Source organism: Limulus polyphemus, unplaced genomic scaffold (assembly GCF_000517525.1).
Source record: "Limulus polyphemus unplaced genomic scaffold, Limulus_polyphemus-2.1.2 Scaffold1184, whole genome shotgun sequence".
NCBI lineage: Eukaryota > Metazoa > Arthropoda > Merostomata > Xiphosura > Limulidae > Limulus > Limulus polyphemus.
Genome location: NW_013666794.1, coordinates 32,079 through 49,607, shown reverse-complemented (window position 1 = coordinate 49,607; position 17,529 = coordinate 32,079). Strand labels below are relative to the sequence as shown.

General features: G+C 34.1%; 1 protein-coding gene across 2 annotated transcripts in view; it reads right to left on the bottom strand.

The window, feature by feature from the left end:
- Nucleotides 1-6,237: 6,237 nt before the first annotated feature.
- The window catches only part of LOC106462499 (rab5 GDP/GTP exchange factor-like), a 31,344-nt gene continuing 20,052 nt past the window's right edge, over nucleotides 6,238-17,529 (bottom strand). For both annotated transcript variants that reach the window (XM_022389778.1, XM_013922431.2), the window contains exons 6-8: nucleotides 14,195-14,451; nucleotides 8,917-9,159; nucleotides 6,238-8,632 (exon numbers count right to left, since the gene is read on the bottom strand). In XM_022389778.1, coding sequence (XP_022245486.1) covers nucleotides 8,402-8,632; nucleotides 8,917-9,159; nucleotides 14,195-14,451 — 731 coding nt within the window. In that variant the 3' untranslated portion in view covers nucleotides 6,238-8,401. The remainder of the gene's footprint in view (nucleotides 8,633-8,916; nucleotides 9,160-14,194; nucleotides 14,452-17,529) is intronic.

Below are 17,529 nucleotides of genomic sequence, written 5' to 3'. Positions count from 1 at the left end.
TCCCAGCTGGTCAACGTACTCACCACCTGTCTTAGGTTAGTCTGGTCTGATCGAATAGAGGTATTTTGCTGTTACTTTTATAACACATCTACGATATCAAAGCTTGCAGCAAGAAAAAAGAACCACGAATATTCGGACTCACGGTAATTTGATTATGTCTGAGCGCATGTAAAGATTCACTACTGTTATCCATTAATTTAGTCACAACTTGAATCCTTTGTTAGCTCGTGTTTTTAGATCTGGGTGCTTACAGCCTCTTCTGACTGTTTAAAGAATTAAAACTACAACTTTAGTGAAAAGTGGCTCTTGTAAACGGCCTAAAAGTCTAGTTTAGAAAGACGAGCTAATAGGAGTTAATAATGCGAGATTTTACTTACGCAAGTCACTGCTGTTATGTTGGGACGTATCGCTCACGTAACTGAAAGTCTGCTCGTTCTCGTCGGTGATCCGAATTTTCGGAGTAAACGTACTGGACTTCCTACGATTGTTTAGAGGGTCTCTGTTTGGAGAAGGAAAACTGTGTTTGGTCAGCATATTTAATTGAAGAACACCCTTGTTCTCGTAGCCCGCCGAGTCTGTTTGAGAGAGGAACACCATTGGGAGTTTGGTGAGTGAACGAAGTAAAGTGGAACACTTGCAGAGAAAAGCGGTGCACAGGTAGAGACCCCACACTGTGAACATCACCTGAGTAACCAGCCACACCATCTGGTGGTAGAAGAGTGCAATCAGACTTTCCAGACGATATAAATCATTTAAGATCAATCATTTTTGTGATCAATTACATCACTTAGTAACTAAATCGGTTACTGTACCTCAAGTTAAAAAAATTAAATATATATATATAATATTATTACTTTTTAATTTTATTTTGCATTATTATACTTTCATTACAGATATTGTTTTGCAATATTAACTCGAAAAATGTATTTCGGATTTACCTAAGTCTCCTAAACTGACTACACCTCCGAAGATATTATTGGGATTACGGCCGAGAATCTTGTTAACAGTGGGGTTACTTAACTGAGGAAACAATGCATTATAAAACAAAACTTATTATCAGGATGACCTATAGTTTCTCTCTAAGTAGGTAGTTTACTCTGATCTAGGTTATATAAAGTATATTTTAACCTACCCAGATTATATGAGGTACATTTTGACAAATCCTAATTACTGACAGAAACACCGAGACTCACTATTGAAAAAAAAATGAACTAGAATGTGATTGAATTTTTAATCAACCACACTATCAAAAACAAGATTATATAAAGAAGCACTTTTTCACCCACAGGATAAAAAAACGACTTTGTTGTATTGGCCTGTGGTGCATCATAGTGATCAAGCATACTTAATGATTATACAAGTCCTTGTCACTAACGAACGAAACATCGAAAAGTGTGCATACAAATTTAATCTTCAAATTATTAAATGCTTCCAGATGGAATAGCGAGAAGTCTGCGGACTCACAATGCTGTAAATCGGTTTTTCGATACCCGTGGTGGGTGCAGCACAGATAGTCCATTGTGTAGCTTTATGCTCACCTACCAACAGATAAACAAAGTAAATTATATAAACTACACGATGGAAAGAGAGTACTCTGTCGTAATTAAAAGGAAACTTGATAAATCGGATAAACAGAGTGAAATTGAATGAAAGTACAGCGTTTCACCAGGTTATAAACTGTCTTGTTGAAATGTAATATCACACATTTTTTAATAAGATTTTCAGTTTTACCTTCGATGACGCAATAACTTAGCATAAACGATGCCTTAGTCTAAAAAAAAATAAAAAAACACAATAAGACGCCTTCTTTGATCTCAAGTACGAATTATATCACTGACAATTAATCCAGCTAGTGGTAAATTCTAACGTATTTAATTCTATAACCCACTTTGGACAATTTAATTAGTGATAAAAGAAACAGGAAATATGCGAGTGACTTGATGAAAATTCCGCCACTTCGCGATAAACGCGAGATAATTAAAATATATAGATCACCTAGACTTTTTTAATTGGTTGTAGAGGTGCCTAATATAATTATTCAAACATAGAAAATTGCCCTCTCAACGAATCTTGATTATTTGTTTAGGTCAAAACGACACAATGAGCTATTTGCGGATTAAGCCTTGAATTTTAGCGTTATATGTCATGAATTCACCGGGGGACCGAAACGTTGTATGTTACAATACAGTAATGTAAACCGTTACATGACAAAAATCAGTTTGCGTGTCTGCTTATAATTGGCGAACCGCTGGACAGAGTGTCACGAAACCTGAAATACCGTATTTTTCGGTGTATAAGACGCACTTTTTTACTCCAAAATTTGATGTCAAAATCTGCTTGCGTCCTATACACCGAAGTTATGAATAATATATACGATATACACAAGCCATGTGTAAATATATTTAAATAGGGCATGCATAGTTCAGTTCAATTGCATGTGTTATTTATAACAATAGTAGTTTTTCTTTTAAAATTATAACTATTTATAATGCTCCCTAAATAATAAATTACAGTGAAAGTAATGAAGATTTTGAACCAAACTTAATAACAGTAAACTTTTTGATTTACAGTATTTTCTTACTTTGATGTTTTGAGCTCTTTTGTGTTTAGAACAATATATACTAATTTTTAAAGTATCAAACTGAATTTTTGTTCAATAAAAATCTTTTTAAATGCGACTGTAGCTTTTTTTTCCCCCCAAAACTTTGTCTTCAAAATAAGGGTGCGTCTTATATTCCAAAAAATACGGTAGATAAAATTCACAGAGGTTTAACGAGAATGTCCACAAGATATTCAGTATAACAAATTTTAAAAGAGTGCGTTTTTTTTGTTTTTTTTCTATGAGAAGCATATTTCTGTGAAATACCACGTAGAATAGACGACGAAACTTGAATTATATAATACGTCAGGACAAGTGTTTTATCTTTTGGTCTTACAATTTGTGTATTCATTAGCTAGTTGGAAATGTTGTTGGTTGATGGTAGTTTTACCTAGTTGCCCTTTTGCTCATTCTCGGCAAACTGAAAGAAAATGGTTGGTGCGATCGTCTACGAAGTAAATGGAACACCACTTACCATTGATCAGGTATTGACTATACTGTAAAATCCAGAAAGATGGAATTTCCAGGGTTCCAGAAGCTAACACTCTTCACATTTACCTCTTTGACTATGAAGGAAGACCAAACACATGTGTCGACTGGCGTGTCGATCAGTACAGGTAGACCCACGAAGTCATTCCATCAAAAAACAATTAACTGAAAGCCAGTCCATTTTCATCGATGTGGGTATGAAATGGCGAATGAAAGTATACAAATGGTAATGGTGCAATATGTTGGACCCCATGACACGTGTGAAAAAGACGTGCCCCATGGCAATATGAAGAGATATCCCAGTAGAAGTCATGTAAGAGTTATGCCGTCAGTGCTGAAAAGAATGGCAATCTATAAGAATCAAACTCCTACTTACAATTACGAGAAAAGCGTTGCACAAACCTATGTGTTTGGGTCGCATGTGAAAGTAAGTGTACCAAAGGACACAGAACAAGTCAAAAACAAACTGAAATTTGAAAATAAGAATCAATCACGATGACCTATACAGTGTATATGAACAGCACTTTTCTCTGGAGGGGTTTATTCACAACTATAGTGTTGTTCCTAATTTTGTTCTTATTTTAGCTCTTCCATTTGTCGGTTTATTTGTTTGTAATTAAACACAAAGCTACACAATGGGCTATCTGTGATCTGCCCACCACGGGTATCGAAACCCGGATTCTAGCGTTGTAAGTCCGCAGACATACCGCTGTGCCACTGGGGGGGTCCATTTGTTGGAGAGTCTTTGGTATAAACTCCCCTATTTGCTGCTTTCTTATCATACAACTTTTTAGTTGGGAGACTTAAAGTGCAATAACAGTGGCAGCACTTATACATGAAAAAAGGGGTCAAGAAATGCGCAGGTTATTCTTCTCTACAAAGTTGGATACAATCCCTGAGCTGTGTAATTGTGTTGTGGTAACAGGCAGAGAGTCTAGAATTGTAAAGGCCATAGAAAATGCACTTCCAGAACCAAACCATGTGATTTGTTGGAACCATTTACTGAAATACGTGCAGCACACGAAGGAACGGTACCACCTTGAATGTATCAACAAAAAAAATCACTAGAGGAAAATACATTTGTCCTAAATGCATGTAAAATGCTTTAGTTTCGTTTGGTTTTATATCAGTGCCATTTTATATTGTTTGTTGTATCCCTTTAGAGCCCTTTTTTTAAAGTTTCTTTTGTTTAATTAATACTACTTTTCTGTATTTCATTTCATGAAATTCTTTGTAATACCTAAATTGTACTCCTGTCGTATATTTGCTATATTTAACACAATTATGTCTTACTAATTTCACATATTTAATTCGCCATTATATTTAATGTTATTTTGATGCTTAGAATTGCAATATTTAAAGTGGCTTTTAGGAAAATTATTTATTTTGCTATTTTGTGTAGATGTATGATGTGAGAATAATCCACATAAAATACACGGGGTACTGGAGCTGTGTTTGACACGCCGAGTTACCGCGATGTATTTACAATGTATATATTCCAAATTTAGCTTCAAAATGCTACCACTAAGTCGTCAGTGGTGACAGAGCCAATGGTAGAATAATGCATCAGTACACTAGCAAATGAAAGAAAACCACATGACAAAATCAACGAAAGTATGAGGTCGCAAGAAAATAAATTACAGGATAAACACAGTAACGAAAATATTTAACAAAACCGATTAAAATAGCTTGGAAAATAAAAGTGACTAATAGAAAGTTCAAAGCTGTAGGATCAGTCGTCTCAAATGCTTAACTGAATACGTAACTCAACTTACAATTTCCTTACGTTTTATGTTGGTAGTTACAGTAACATTCAGGAATTCATGCACAGTTTCAGAATGAAACACATTCGATGTAGTGTTTCAACACGCTGGACAGCGTATAACTCGGCGGTTTCATTGAAAGCATCGAATTGTTACCCAATGGACTATAGAACACTTTCATCAAATTACATTGCTCGTGTATCTGCAATACAATCAAATTGACACCTTTTGTGATTTTCAGGATTTTTTGTGTTCATCCGCAAACATTTGTACTGATAAAAAAGAATGTAATTCGCTATAACGATTATATTTGTTACTATTTCACTTATGGAAACAGAGTAATAGTTTGATAGCATTTTTAAATCGATCGGAGTTGCTTTTATGGATTATTCGACAAATGTTACCTTGGTTCGGCTTTCACTTATTCCCCCCGTCATGGTAAACTTTTGTGATCGTCCAGCAACATCTTTATTATTTATGAAAACATGAAATAGGCTTTCACAATAATTTTATGCGGACAGAAGCAAGAGAAAGCATTTGGTGTGATGTTATCAAGGCGATCGGACTTCATTAAATGGCCCTTTCGGACAGTTTGGTGAGGTTTCGAAAACATTTTTATGAAATATGCAAACATGAAATGTAATGTCACAATAATTTATGTTGATTATGCAGAGAGAAGCAAGAAAAAAGCATTTGGCGTGGTTTTAAGAGGATCAGAGTTGATTAAATGGCCAGCCCGAGCACTTCTGTGGGGTTCCGGAAACATTTTTTATGAATTCTGTAAATATTAAATGTGATTTCACAACAATTAAATGTTGTCTATGCGGACAGAAGCAAAAGAAAGCATTTGGTGTATTTTCTAAGGGAATCGGAGTTAATTGAATTGTCCATCTGGGCACATTTGTGTGGTTCCGGCTTTCACCCATTTCCTAGTGCAATTAGTAAAATAAAATATGCAAAGAAATATGTCAATAAATATCAGTCAAATCAAAACTGACTGTATATAAAATGCAACTTTCTGATCAACAATATCAAATTTAAAATACTAATTTTTTTAAAGTGTTAAAATGATGGTAAAGCTATATAAATTATTCAAGCCAAATTAGAAGCTATTTAGTAAGTTTGTTTATGCAGTGATTAAATGAAACATAATTAAAAAGGATTTATTAATTTTCAATAAAACATTTATTAATACAAAAATTTCGCATAAAGTACATTTACACATCAATGCATAAAAGTAGAGAAATAAAAATTCTGTATAATTATTTAAGTTATTAAATATCAAAGTTACACATATCAAATTTAAAAGTTTATACTACAATATGAGGTATCATTTTCATCCAAGAATAAATTGAAAGACAAACTTTGTCTTAGAAATGTCTTCTCGGGAAAAACTTCAATATCAGAGTAATGAAGTTTGCAATGCCCATAAAATTCTTAATTTGTACTTACTTATTAATGTTAAAAAAGCTACTGCTTATCTATATGCTCAAACAATAAAAATACCTTAACAACTAACTATTATTGATTTTTAAAAAACACTTATAATTACTGCGAGAAATAAATAGATGCAAAAAATCCAAGTATAAAATTGTATACATATCTAAGATAAACTTTGCTTCAAAATTTATTTTGAGGAACTTAGTTGGAAGCAAAACTAGTGTTTTAAGATACATTTTGTCCAACAATTTGGGTTATAAAAAAGTTCATACAGGAATTATAGTATGCACCTGTCAAATATGTAGATACAATATGAAAATTATTAGGATAAAAATGACTAAACCTAAGCTGTTATATTTTTTGTTGTATATTTATTCACTAAATATTCTTTGGAAATTCTGAGTAGATGATTATAATACAGTTTATTTTGGTATTAATACTTATCACAACAAAATTTTCCTTTGTTATGAAACATGTAAAGCCATGATCTAGTTTTTAATTGGTTATTTGTAGAATCAGAGTTGTCACTTGCTGGAGTGATGTACAAATAAGTATCTGTTTTTATTGGTTAACAGTATTATTCAAATGCTTGATCTTCTACAGTATTTTCAAATGGTTATTTATAGAAATGAAACCGAGATACAGTTTCATTACAACAATACATATGAAGACACTACATTAAATATATATGGTTTCTCCTTGTCAGTGCCTTAATTTACAACATTTTTATATCATTACACAAAATAGTTTTTACATACATTATTATTTCTTCCTATGATCAATACTTAAAAGACCTCTAGACCCTCAGGTGGTGTTTAGTTGTACCATAGATTCATGAAAATCCAATGTTTCCAAGAAGTCTGCATTATTTTTGTACTAAATAAAAATCACAGTCATGTTTCAAAAATAAACTCAGTGGCAAGGCTAGGATTCTACCTTTAAATATACCAAAATGCATTGAAGCTGTTTAAAATCTCTGAACAAGCACAAAACTTAGACTAATAATAGATTATCATATGGGTGATTTTAGCAATTAACATGTAGCAGTACTAAACTAAGTGCAAGATATACCTAGTGGCAGCAAGTTTAAATTTAATAGTTTCCAAGTTTAATAGCAATATAATTCAACACGTGAGAAAAACAAATCAATCCCAATTATTAAAGAAAGTTAGTCCAACTACAAAGAAATAGACACAGAACATCAGAAAAATCTAAGTAAAGTTTAGAAAAAAAACAAAAAAAACACAACAACAAAACATTTGTTTAATAAATAGGCTTATTTCTAGACAAAGAACAAGCAATGCTTAGAAATAAGCCTCAGCAATTTTTTACAAGAACATTATAAATATCACTTTAGATGTTGGAGAAAGATGAAAGAGGAAAAAATAAAGCTAAAAGAATCTGAATAACTTTGTTACATTTTACACTTAAATGATGTAAAGCCCTTTGTGTTCTACATTTAATACTTCACCTGAGTGATTTGTTAACATGGGTGGGACCTTATGAGATCAAATAAACACTTAGCTACATCATATACATATAGTGTTTAAACAAAATGATTTCTATGTAATAAAAGGTTAAATATTTAAATAAGTACACAGTTGTCAGAAATTCTTAAAAAGTGGAATGTCATACACTCACTAATATGAAAAGGTATTATCAACAAAGACTATAAGAATTTGTGGTTATCTTGGTGACATTCTCTCTAATCACAATTACAACAAGTCATATAATGGCAACTAACTTAAAATTAATATACATATATCACACATCTGATACACTCCAATCCAAACTCAGATCATAGACTTCACAAAAGTGAAATAAAAAATACAATGACTTTTCTTTACTGATGTATTTTACACTACAATATTATTGTCAGGCTACTGCCTTCCCATTCTCTGTGATTTTTGCAACTTAAGGCAAAGTTATCCCATTCCTCCACTTCACTTTCTGATAAGGTCCTACATCTATCATTTTCCCAAGTACCATATTCATCAATACTTTCACTTATTTCCAATGTTTTACTTCAGCTATATCAGTTCAGTCTTGGCTGTCTTGATGTACTGCTACTGGTGTTAATGAAGGAGAAATAACAATTTCTTCAATCTAATTATCCTGTGGAAGAATTCATATTATCTACAGGTTGTTGTCCAGTATTCTGGTCAACCAAGGTGGCTTTAGTCAGGTAAATATCAGCTGGATACATAGAGTTTGTTTCACCCTGTAATGTGTGCTCATGGGAAACAGATGCCAGTTGTGCCCACTTCACTATAGGAGGAATCTTGTATGGCTGAGAAAGGTACATAGTTTTCGTGCTATTTACTTCTTTTGCAATAATCTCCTGTAAATTTAAAAACAAACCATTAAAAAAAGGTGGTAAGAATATAAAAGAAATATTACAAATTATAGTTTCTCTCTTTAGTTGAAATAAAGCAAGTCCGATAAACCATGGTTTAGGTATATAGTCTTTTATACAGGAGACTACAACAATATTTATTCTAATTTCTATTACAGCAATATTTATGCCATCACTAAAGAATGACCATTTTAGTTCTGTCAGTTGTTATATATATTTATATAAATCAGGAAAAATGACAATTCATTTATTAAGTAAATTTTCCTGACCTTGAATTCTTTTATATCTTCCCGAAGCGATATTGTTTCAGCCTGTAGTTTCTCCTGACGTTGCTGTAAGTCTGACAAATCAGCCAGGTTCTGGTACATAATTCGAAGACCTTCACAGAGATATGCATTCTGTACACAGCTACCAGGGGGCAGTGCTGCTCCCGAAACATAGCGATCAAATTCATCCTCACTTAAATTAAGTGATTCTGCTGTGAGACCCTCAATAAAAGCAACAGCACAGCACTGAAAAACAATAGTTAAACAGTATCAGAAGTCTGGTTTCTCACACCTTAAATGCTTATGAATCCTTAAAAGTTAAGATGTATAAAGGAACAAATACAAAAACAAATATTTCTCTCTCTCTAAGCAAAAGTAATTGGTGTCAAATTTACCTAGAGTACATAAAATTATTTTGCTAAGGACTGATGCTATTTTCTAGATACAAAGGTTATTCACTAACAGAAACAGAGGCTTTGATTGACTCACTAGCCACCACAGCAGTGCAATAGGCTTTTAACATCCTTTTGCACACCTCATCTGGGCAAACACATGTTTAGGTTCATACAGCATTAGGTTTTGGAAAACTTCTGAAGAACTATACCCCATTAATGCTCTGTACTGAGTTATCAGAACAAGACTGGTGGGGGCATCAATTTTCAAATGAAACTTGACTTCAAATGAAGAGGAGAATAGCCATTAATCATGCTCTAGACAGCAGACATCTTTCGAACCCAAATGCTTGTCAAGACACTTCAACCTGGAAAAATTATAAGGAGTCACTCTTAGGTACCATAGGATTGTAATGTTCCTGTAATACCAATTTTAAGAAGTCCTGTATGCAGATAACATGTACTTGTGTAAAATTAATTTCCATTGTAAACAATTCATGTTTGTGAGGCTTAATCCTAGTCGACCAGGCGATATATATTTATAGGTCATGACCAATTTGTCTATTTAATGAAGCTTAGTACAGGTAAGCCTAACATAAAATAAATGGGATTTTATTGCTAAATGAAAGTAGAATGAAGTAGTTTCAATTGTTTGATAGTACATAAAATACTTCTGAGTAGCACTAAATTTTTTTTAATTCTTGGACACATAACTCGTGTGTTCATAAACAAAAATATCAAACTGTGATTTCACTTAGACATGTTTATTCATTGAGTCAAGGAAGTGATTCCAGTATGTTGTATATTGTACTATCATGGTGGTGTTTCCAGTATGTTGTATATTGTACTAACAAGATGGTGATTTCATATGTTGTACTATCATGGTGGTGATTCCAATATGTTGTATATTGTACTATCATGGTGGTGATTCCAATATGTTGTATATTGTACTATCATGGAGGTGATTCCAGTATGTTGTATATTGTACTATCATGGTGATGATTCCAGTATGCTGTATATTATACTAACAAGGTGGTGATTTCATATGTTGTACTATCATGGTGACGATTCCAGTATGCTGTATATTATACTAACAGGGTGGTGATTTCATATGTTGTACTATCATGGTGGTGATTCCAGTATGTTGTATATTGTACTAACACGGTGGTGATTTCATACGTTGTACTATCATGGTGACGATTCCAGTATGTTTTATATTGTACTATCATGGTGGTGATTTCATATGTTGTACTATCATGGTGACGATTCCAGTATGTTTTATATTGTACTATCATGGTGGTGATTCCAGTGTGTTGTATATTGTACTAACAAGGTGGTGATTTCATATGTTGTACTATCATGGTGACGATTCCAGTATGTTTTATATTGTACTATCATGGTGGTGATTTTATATGTTGTACTATCATGGTGATGATTCCAGTATGTTGTATATTGAACTAACAGGGTGGTGATTGCAGTATGTTGTATATTGTACTATCATGGTGGTGATTCTTAGAATGTTGGAAAATCCATGAAAAATAATACTTAAAATGGTTTAACTCGTTCAAGTAACATAAAACAGTTTTTAAACATTTGACTAGACACGTTCATAAGTAAATTGTGTGCCGTGGATGTAAAGATAATAAATGTATGTGATATGTTTTGACTCAAATCACTGAACTTTGATGTCATTACTATCACATGAGAACATTCATCGACATTCTAAGCCACAAAGTTTTCCTTGAAATTTTGGTAAAATGAGAACAGTATTGCAGTACTACATAATGTCAAAGTATATGATCTTTGGTTTGGATTGTTTTGAATTTCATACAAAGTTACTCTAGGGCTATCTTCACTAGCTATCCCTAATTTAGCAGTAACAGACTAGAGGGAAGGCAGCTAATCAACATCACCCACTGCCAACTCTTGGGCTACTCTTTTACCATTAAACAGTGGTAATGACCATTACATTATAATGTCTCCACAGCTGAAAGGACAAGTGTGTTCAGTGATGGTGATTCGAACCTGTGACTCACAGATTAAGAGTCAAAGGCCTAAACACCAGGCCATGCCAGTATATGATTTTACCTTTCAAATAATTTCTCCTTTTTCCAGTAATAGTAGTAGCATCAAAGTTGTGAACTTTGATTTTTATATGTTTCTTTGTAAGCTGCGAGTAGTTAGAAGCCCGATTCTTGTCTATTAAAAATGCTGTTGCTAACTATCATGTTAAGTTTGTGCACCCTCTATTAGCAGGCCTCACAGTCAATCAAAGCCACTGTAAAACATTCTCCCATCTCAATTTCTGAAAAGTTTTTATTTATGCCACCAAAACTTAATACATGGGGTTACTGTAAAATTATAAATGGTAAAACCAATAAAAAAAAAAAAGGTGCTGATTACCCAATCCTACTACGGTTCTATCATATGAGTGAACAAAAAATTGCTAAGTCAAGTATACGTAATACAACTGTAAAACAAAACATTTACCAATTTAAGAAAACTGGATGCAGAATTATTGCAAAGATTATTTTCTGCAATTTAGCTTTTCAGTTGCAGATTTTGTCAATTTTTTATTTAAGTATACTTCATTTTATCAGAAGCTAAAACTCCCTTTACATTATTATAGCTGGAGTACCCGTAACCCTGGATGGAAATTATGTAAATTTGTTAATAATGAAAGGACATGAAAAGTTACTTCCCTTATATTTAATTGTAAAAAATGCATGAAACCAACAAATCTTAATGCCAAATTAGATGAAGATCGATCATCAAGGGGCGAAGTAGTGGTAAAAAGCACAAAACTCCCATGAAAATTGAAAAATTCAAAACTGAAAATTTGTATCCAGCTCCCCATGGACCAAATGAACCTCCAAAACAAACTTAGTGAAGATCCATTCACACCCTGCGATGTAGTTGCGTGGACATACAAGAGACAACAGACAGTACTATCATATTTATATAGATTACTAGCTGGAGTACCCGGCCCTGGATGGAAGTTATGTAAATTCATTAACAATGAAAGGTTATCTTAGGACATGAAAAGTTGGTTCCCTTATATGTAATTGTAAAAAGTGCATGTCTTGTCAAAGGGTGTTCAAAAATAATTGAACCTATCTGTGTGGACTATGATGTAAATGAGACAATTATTTATAGTTCAGGATATAACTGTGGTAACCCACAGGTTTACGTAAGTGAATTATTCACAGATACTATTGTGATAAGAGTAGAGAAAAATTTTTCGTCTTGTCAATTGGATTCTAAAGTAACTGAATTAGCTTGTGTGGACCCTTGACAAGAAAAAAAGAATCATTTAGAGTTTTATATAAAACTGATTTCCTATAGTGTAAATAATTTTTGTACATACATTTGACTTGTTTTGAATATATATATTTTAAAACAAGTGGATTGTGTGCTGCCCATTTACTGTCCAAATGTATCGCCAACAAGTCACAGACACCTACTGTAGAAGAATCCCAGCCCACTCATATTTAAAAACCTGACAGACATAGAAATCAATTCTACAGCTTGTTACAAAGAAATCTAGACTACAGACAGTGAGTGCTGATGCTGAGTCTTTGGCTCAATTTGAAGTTAAGCAGCCGAGTCTTGGAATTAGTAATGTTGATTCATCAAATCCTAATGCTGTAACTTCTCACTCTCTTTATCGACTGGGGCTAAATACCAGAAGAAATGGGAAAAGAAATATGAATGGCTATTTTTGATACATTCCTTGAAGAGGCGTTTTGTAAGTACTGCCAAGAATTTTTGAAAAATGATTTAACTGCACTACATAGAACAGGTGGTGTTTCCATAACAACTCCACTTACCAACTTTAGAAAAGCAACTGGGAATACCGGGAAGCTCTACAAACATTCTGAATCCACGAAACATGCTCATTCTCAATCAATGCATAAGCTTCGTGACAAAGGTCTTAAAATATCGGTTCATACTTTACTTATTCAACAGTCAATACTATTTAGTTATTATAACAACAGAAAACACGAGTATCTTATTTAACGGAATTCCTAAGTCCATACACTAAGCTAATAAAGCAAAATAATCTCTATATCAAAAGTATTATGATAAGAGTAATAATAAAACTAGATAGATGAAACATTCTAACCAGTTATATTAACGAAAATAATATTAAAAAAGAATAGAGTATACTTTACTTACAGAGCACAAACACTAGTTGTTAGCTTTAAATACTGTCGTAGATTCAACGTTCATTGGTGCCCCTGTTGTCTCCCTCCCCATGTAATGACATGTCCATATACCGTGAATTTAAATATTTGATTGGTCAGTCACTTGACCAGGTGGTTAGGGTGCTTGACTCGCATTCTGCGAGTTAACTTCACACTGAACTTTTCCTTGGACCATAACTTTACCTTCTTCTGCTATTGTCTGTCTGCTGTTTCCGCTCGTCTGCACCCATTCTAGATATCTCTATATTCTTGATGTCAATGTATTGCACACGATGTTTGATAGTCTCAATATCAATGAATTATAAATATAACTTCCTACAATTGTATGATTTCAACTATTATTATAAGAAAAAATTAAACAACAATAAAATATTCACACACAAAATAAATTAATTGTATTATGGCTCCCTACTGGCACAGCAGTATGTCTGTGGACTTACAATGCTAGAAACCCATGGTAAGCAGAGCACAGATAACCCATTATGTAGCTTCATACTTATCTTCAAATAAACACTGTATATCATGATAATGATAAATCCTTAATTCAGACAAAGGTAGAAAAATAGTGGTCACACTGAATTCACCATCCAACTAAATCAGAAACTTTATTACTTCAATTTCCTTTGTACATATGACTTTTTTCCTGTAGAAAAAGATTGAAAAAGTTTTGGTAATACTTACCAAGTTAGTAAAGTAATAACTTCCTTCACCACTCATCAGTCTGCCTGGAGCACTCAGCTTCGTAATGTACTCTATGTTAGATTTTAAGCGTGGGGGATTTGCTTTTAGAACGATAAATACCAAGGCAGGCAAAAACTCATCAGCACTGGCTGGTCTGTCCTGACACAACTGGATGAAATTGAGGATGTGATAGCTACAGTGAACAATGCAGTCTATTTTGTCCAGAGATGCCCTTCTAGAATCCATTTCAATGATATCTAGGAGTAACATACAAATATCAAAGTTCTCAGCAGATTCAAAAATAGACAACTCTAGTAAAATGTAAAAATATTCTGATTTTATTTTTATTGTGCTTAAGATCAACATACAAGTTACAATTCATGTTTAAAGGGTGTCAACTCTCAATTGTCAAGTTGAATGAAAATTATAATTTTCCTATACTGAAAATATATGTCCTATAGGCACTTACTTCCTCTCACATAAATAGCTATTTTCGTTCAGTGATGTCTTGTATATGCAAAAAATTTTTTCATACGCCACAAGCCTTGAGCTCACATGTACCTTATAATCAACTGATTCAAATGCATCTTGCATATAAATTATCGTGTGACAACCCTCCACCAATAAGAGTGTGAAACACTCTCTTGATGCATGCAACTCCCTCTATTTGATACTACCGAACAATCATTTCGAGTTTAGGAAGCAAATGGAAGCACTGGTTTTCAGTGGAGAGGAAGGGTCGGAAGTGTGAGACGAGGTAAGTACCTGTTGGAAATATATTTTCAGTATAGAAAATTATAACCTCTGATATGGTGCATTACCTCTTCTCGCATAAACAGCTAGAATCCCACATTGACTAGGTGGAGGGACTGCTGTGAGGAAAAACAAAGCAGCATTCCTCAAAACTTCCAAAGAACACCCTAAAAGGATAGACCCTCATAGGAGAGGATCATATGTGGGAGACGGCACCACATCTGTACCAGGTATACTCTTTGCCCAGTTTGGAATGAGGTGTCACAAACATGGCCAGAAAAAAAGGAAGGAGCACGTCCCTATAGGAGAGAACAATGGCGGGATAGGGATCTGAACCATCATATAACAAATCTCAACCCCATAGATTACTGGAATGTGGGTGAAAGGCAAAGAATATGCTCCTAGGCGTAGAGTGGCTAGGGCATGATGGTCCCTACGCTGCTAGTCAACTGCATCCAAAACTCAGGCCCCGGGGAAATGACATAGATGTGAGGTAGGAAAGAGGATCATACAGGTGGCAAGTCAACTACAACCCAAAACCCAGCCATCTGTTGAGGGGTAAGATCATATCATCTTCACCTCAAATTCAAGAGATCGAAGGAAATTTCACACCCCCACCACCAATCTAGTAATGGGACACATGATACCAAAGTGAGAAATTGATCGATAGATTTGGGAACCCAAAAACCAAACGATCAGTATTGTAAAGATATCTCTGCCATGTAAACTCTCAATTAAAAACCAATCCAACAGGAACTGCCCCTAGTGCAATAACATCCTCAGTATAATAAAAATCATTGACGGATAGCGTAAGAGGAAGAACCGTATTAATCTTCAAGTACCACCATAGTGACGCACAATATGGTTGGTGGAAAAAAAAAAAAAGAGTATAATTGAGTGAGGAAACAGAGACACCTGTAATACATGTGTGAAGACTAATGTTGATTGGTCTGAAACCCAGTCACTGGGAAATAACATCCATGTGGGGGTGTGAAGAAGGATCCCAATTGAAGGGGTGAACTAAATTTTGACAACTCGCTCCAAAGCTACCACATCCCCTCGGATAACTCCGTACAGAGATGGAGCAACAGACTGGAGGACATCTCGTCATCTACACAAGCAGAACACCACTCCCCTACTCTCAAATGAGTGATTTTATAGTTTATCATTATCATATTTAGGAGGATGCCTCCATGGTTCACCATTCCAGCAGCTTGGAACTGGAAACTGGTTAGGACTCCCATACTCAATTGAAAGAAACGGGGAGAGAAAATATGATGGAGAGTCTGAAGGAACATCAACACTGGAGACAGTGCAATGGGTGACCACAAAAACCCTATTTTGAAAAGCAGACCATACCTGATTTGTTCAATCTATGGTATGGCGGAGATGGGCAGCTATTCTTTTCTGTTTTACCCATGAAGTCCATGGGTGAGTACAGTCCAGAACGGGCATATTAACAAAGCAAATATATCGGGAGGACAAACCTACAAGCGATCTTGTGGAACACCCCCCATCTCAACAGTGAGCATGTTATGGCCATGGATGTTAGAAATGAGCAGTCAATGTGGCCTGACATTGCAGATTTTACTAGGAGAAGCATATCTGGTCAGGCACCACTCACCATAAAAAAGATATAACAGATAATTTACTCAGTCACAGTCTCACCGAAGTCTGAAGAATATCTACAGGTGGAAAACTATAACCCGAAGATGATGATATAGCGATTCTATGCAGATAGTGAGATATGAATGTATGTTGAGTAGTCCACATGCCTGATTGAAGAATTTATTCCAAAAGACGATGGAAATGAGATGCCAGGAAAAAGGTAAGGTGCCTGATCCAATGAGAAGATACTTGGAACAAATTACAGGAAGAAGAGGATAAGGAAGAATAAGCCTAAACGATTCAACCCACTGCTCGGCATCATTTATTGCAAGTGACACGAGGGTTTAGTGACTTGCATTCAAAATTCTATGAAACTACTATTTGTTTGTTATACCAATTACTATAACATAATATTGTAGCTAATAATCGATATTTTTTATGGTATACAAGTTTTAAGTTCTTAATCTTATAAGCCAATATTTTAAAAAATTCTGAATTTCCCCTAGTGTGAGAAATACATTTTCTCTAGGCATCCTCTCTTCTCTATTTTATTCACCACCCCTCCAATAAGTAAGAAATTTAACATAAATTACTCACTATAAAATCGTCATTGCTCAGACAAACCATAATTTTTATAGCCTTCAATTTTGTTTGGTTACAGAGCCATCAAGTAGAAAATCAGACCCCTCTTGCCACACCCACCTGTCACATAATCTCTTAAAGGATTTGTTAATAGATCTCTCATTCATTTAATTCTATATTATCTATAACCAATAGAAAGCTAAGTTTTCAATTTCACTTTTAGTACAAGCTTCATTCCCATATTGTCTGCTTTTTTGAATGTTATAATTCTATGTTCTTTGGTGCATTATTTAATTAAATAAAAATATTTAGTGGATTACTATCATTAGTATAAAAAAGTAGGGTTAAGTGTCATTGACAGTCAGCAGCAAAAAAAAAAAAAGAACTTGGGT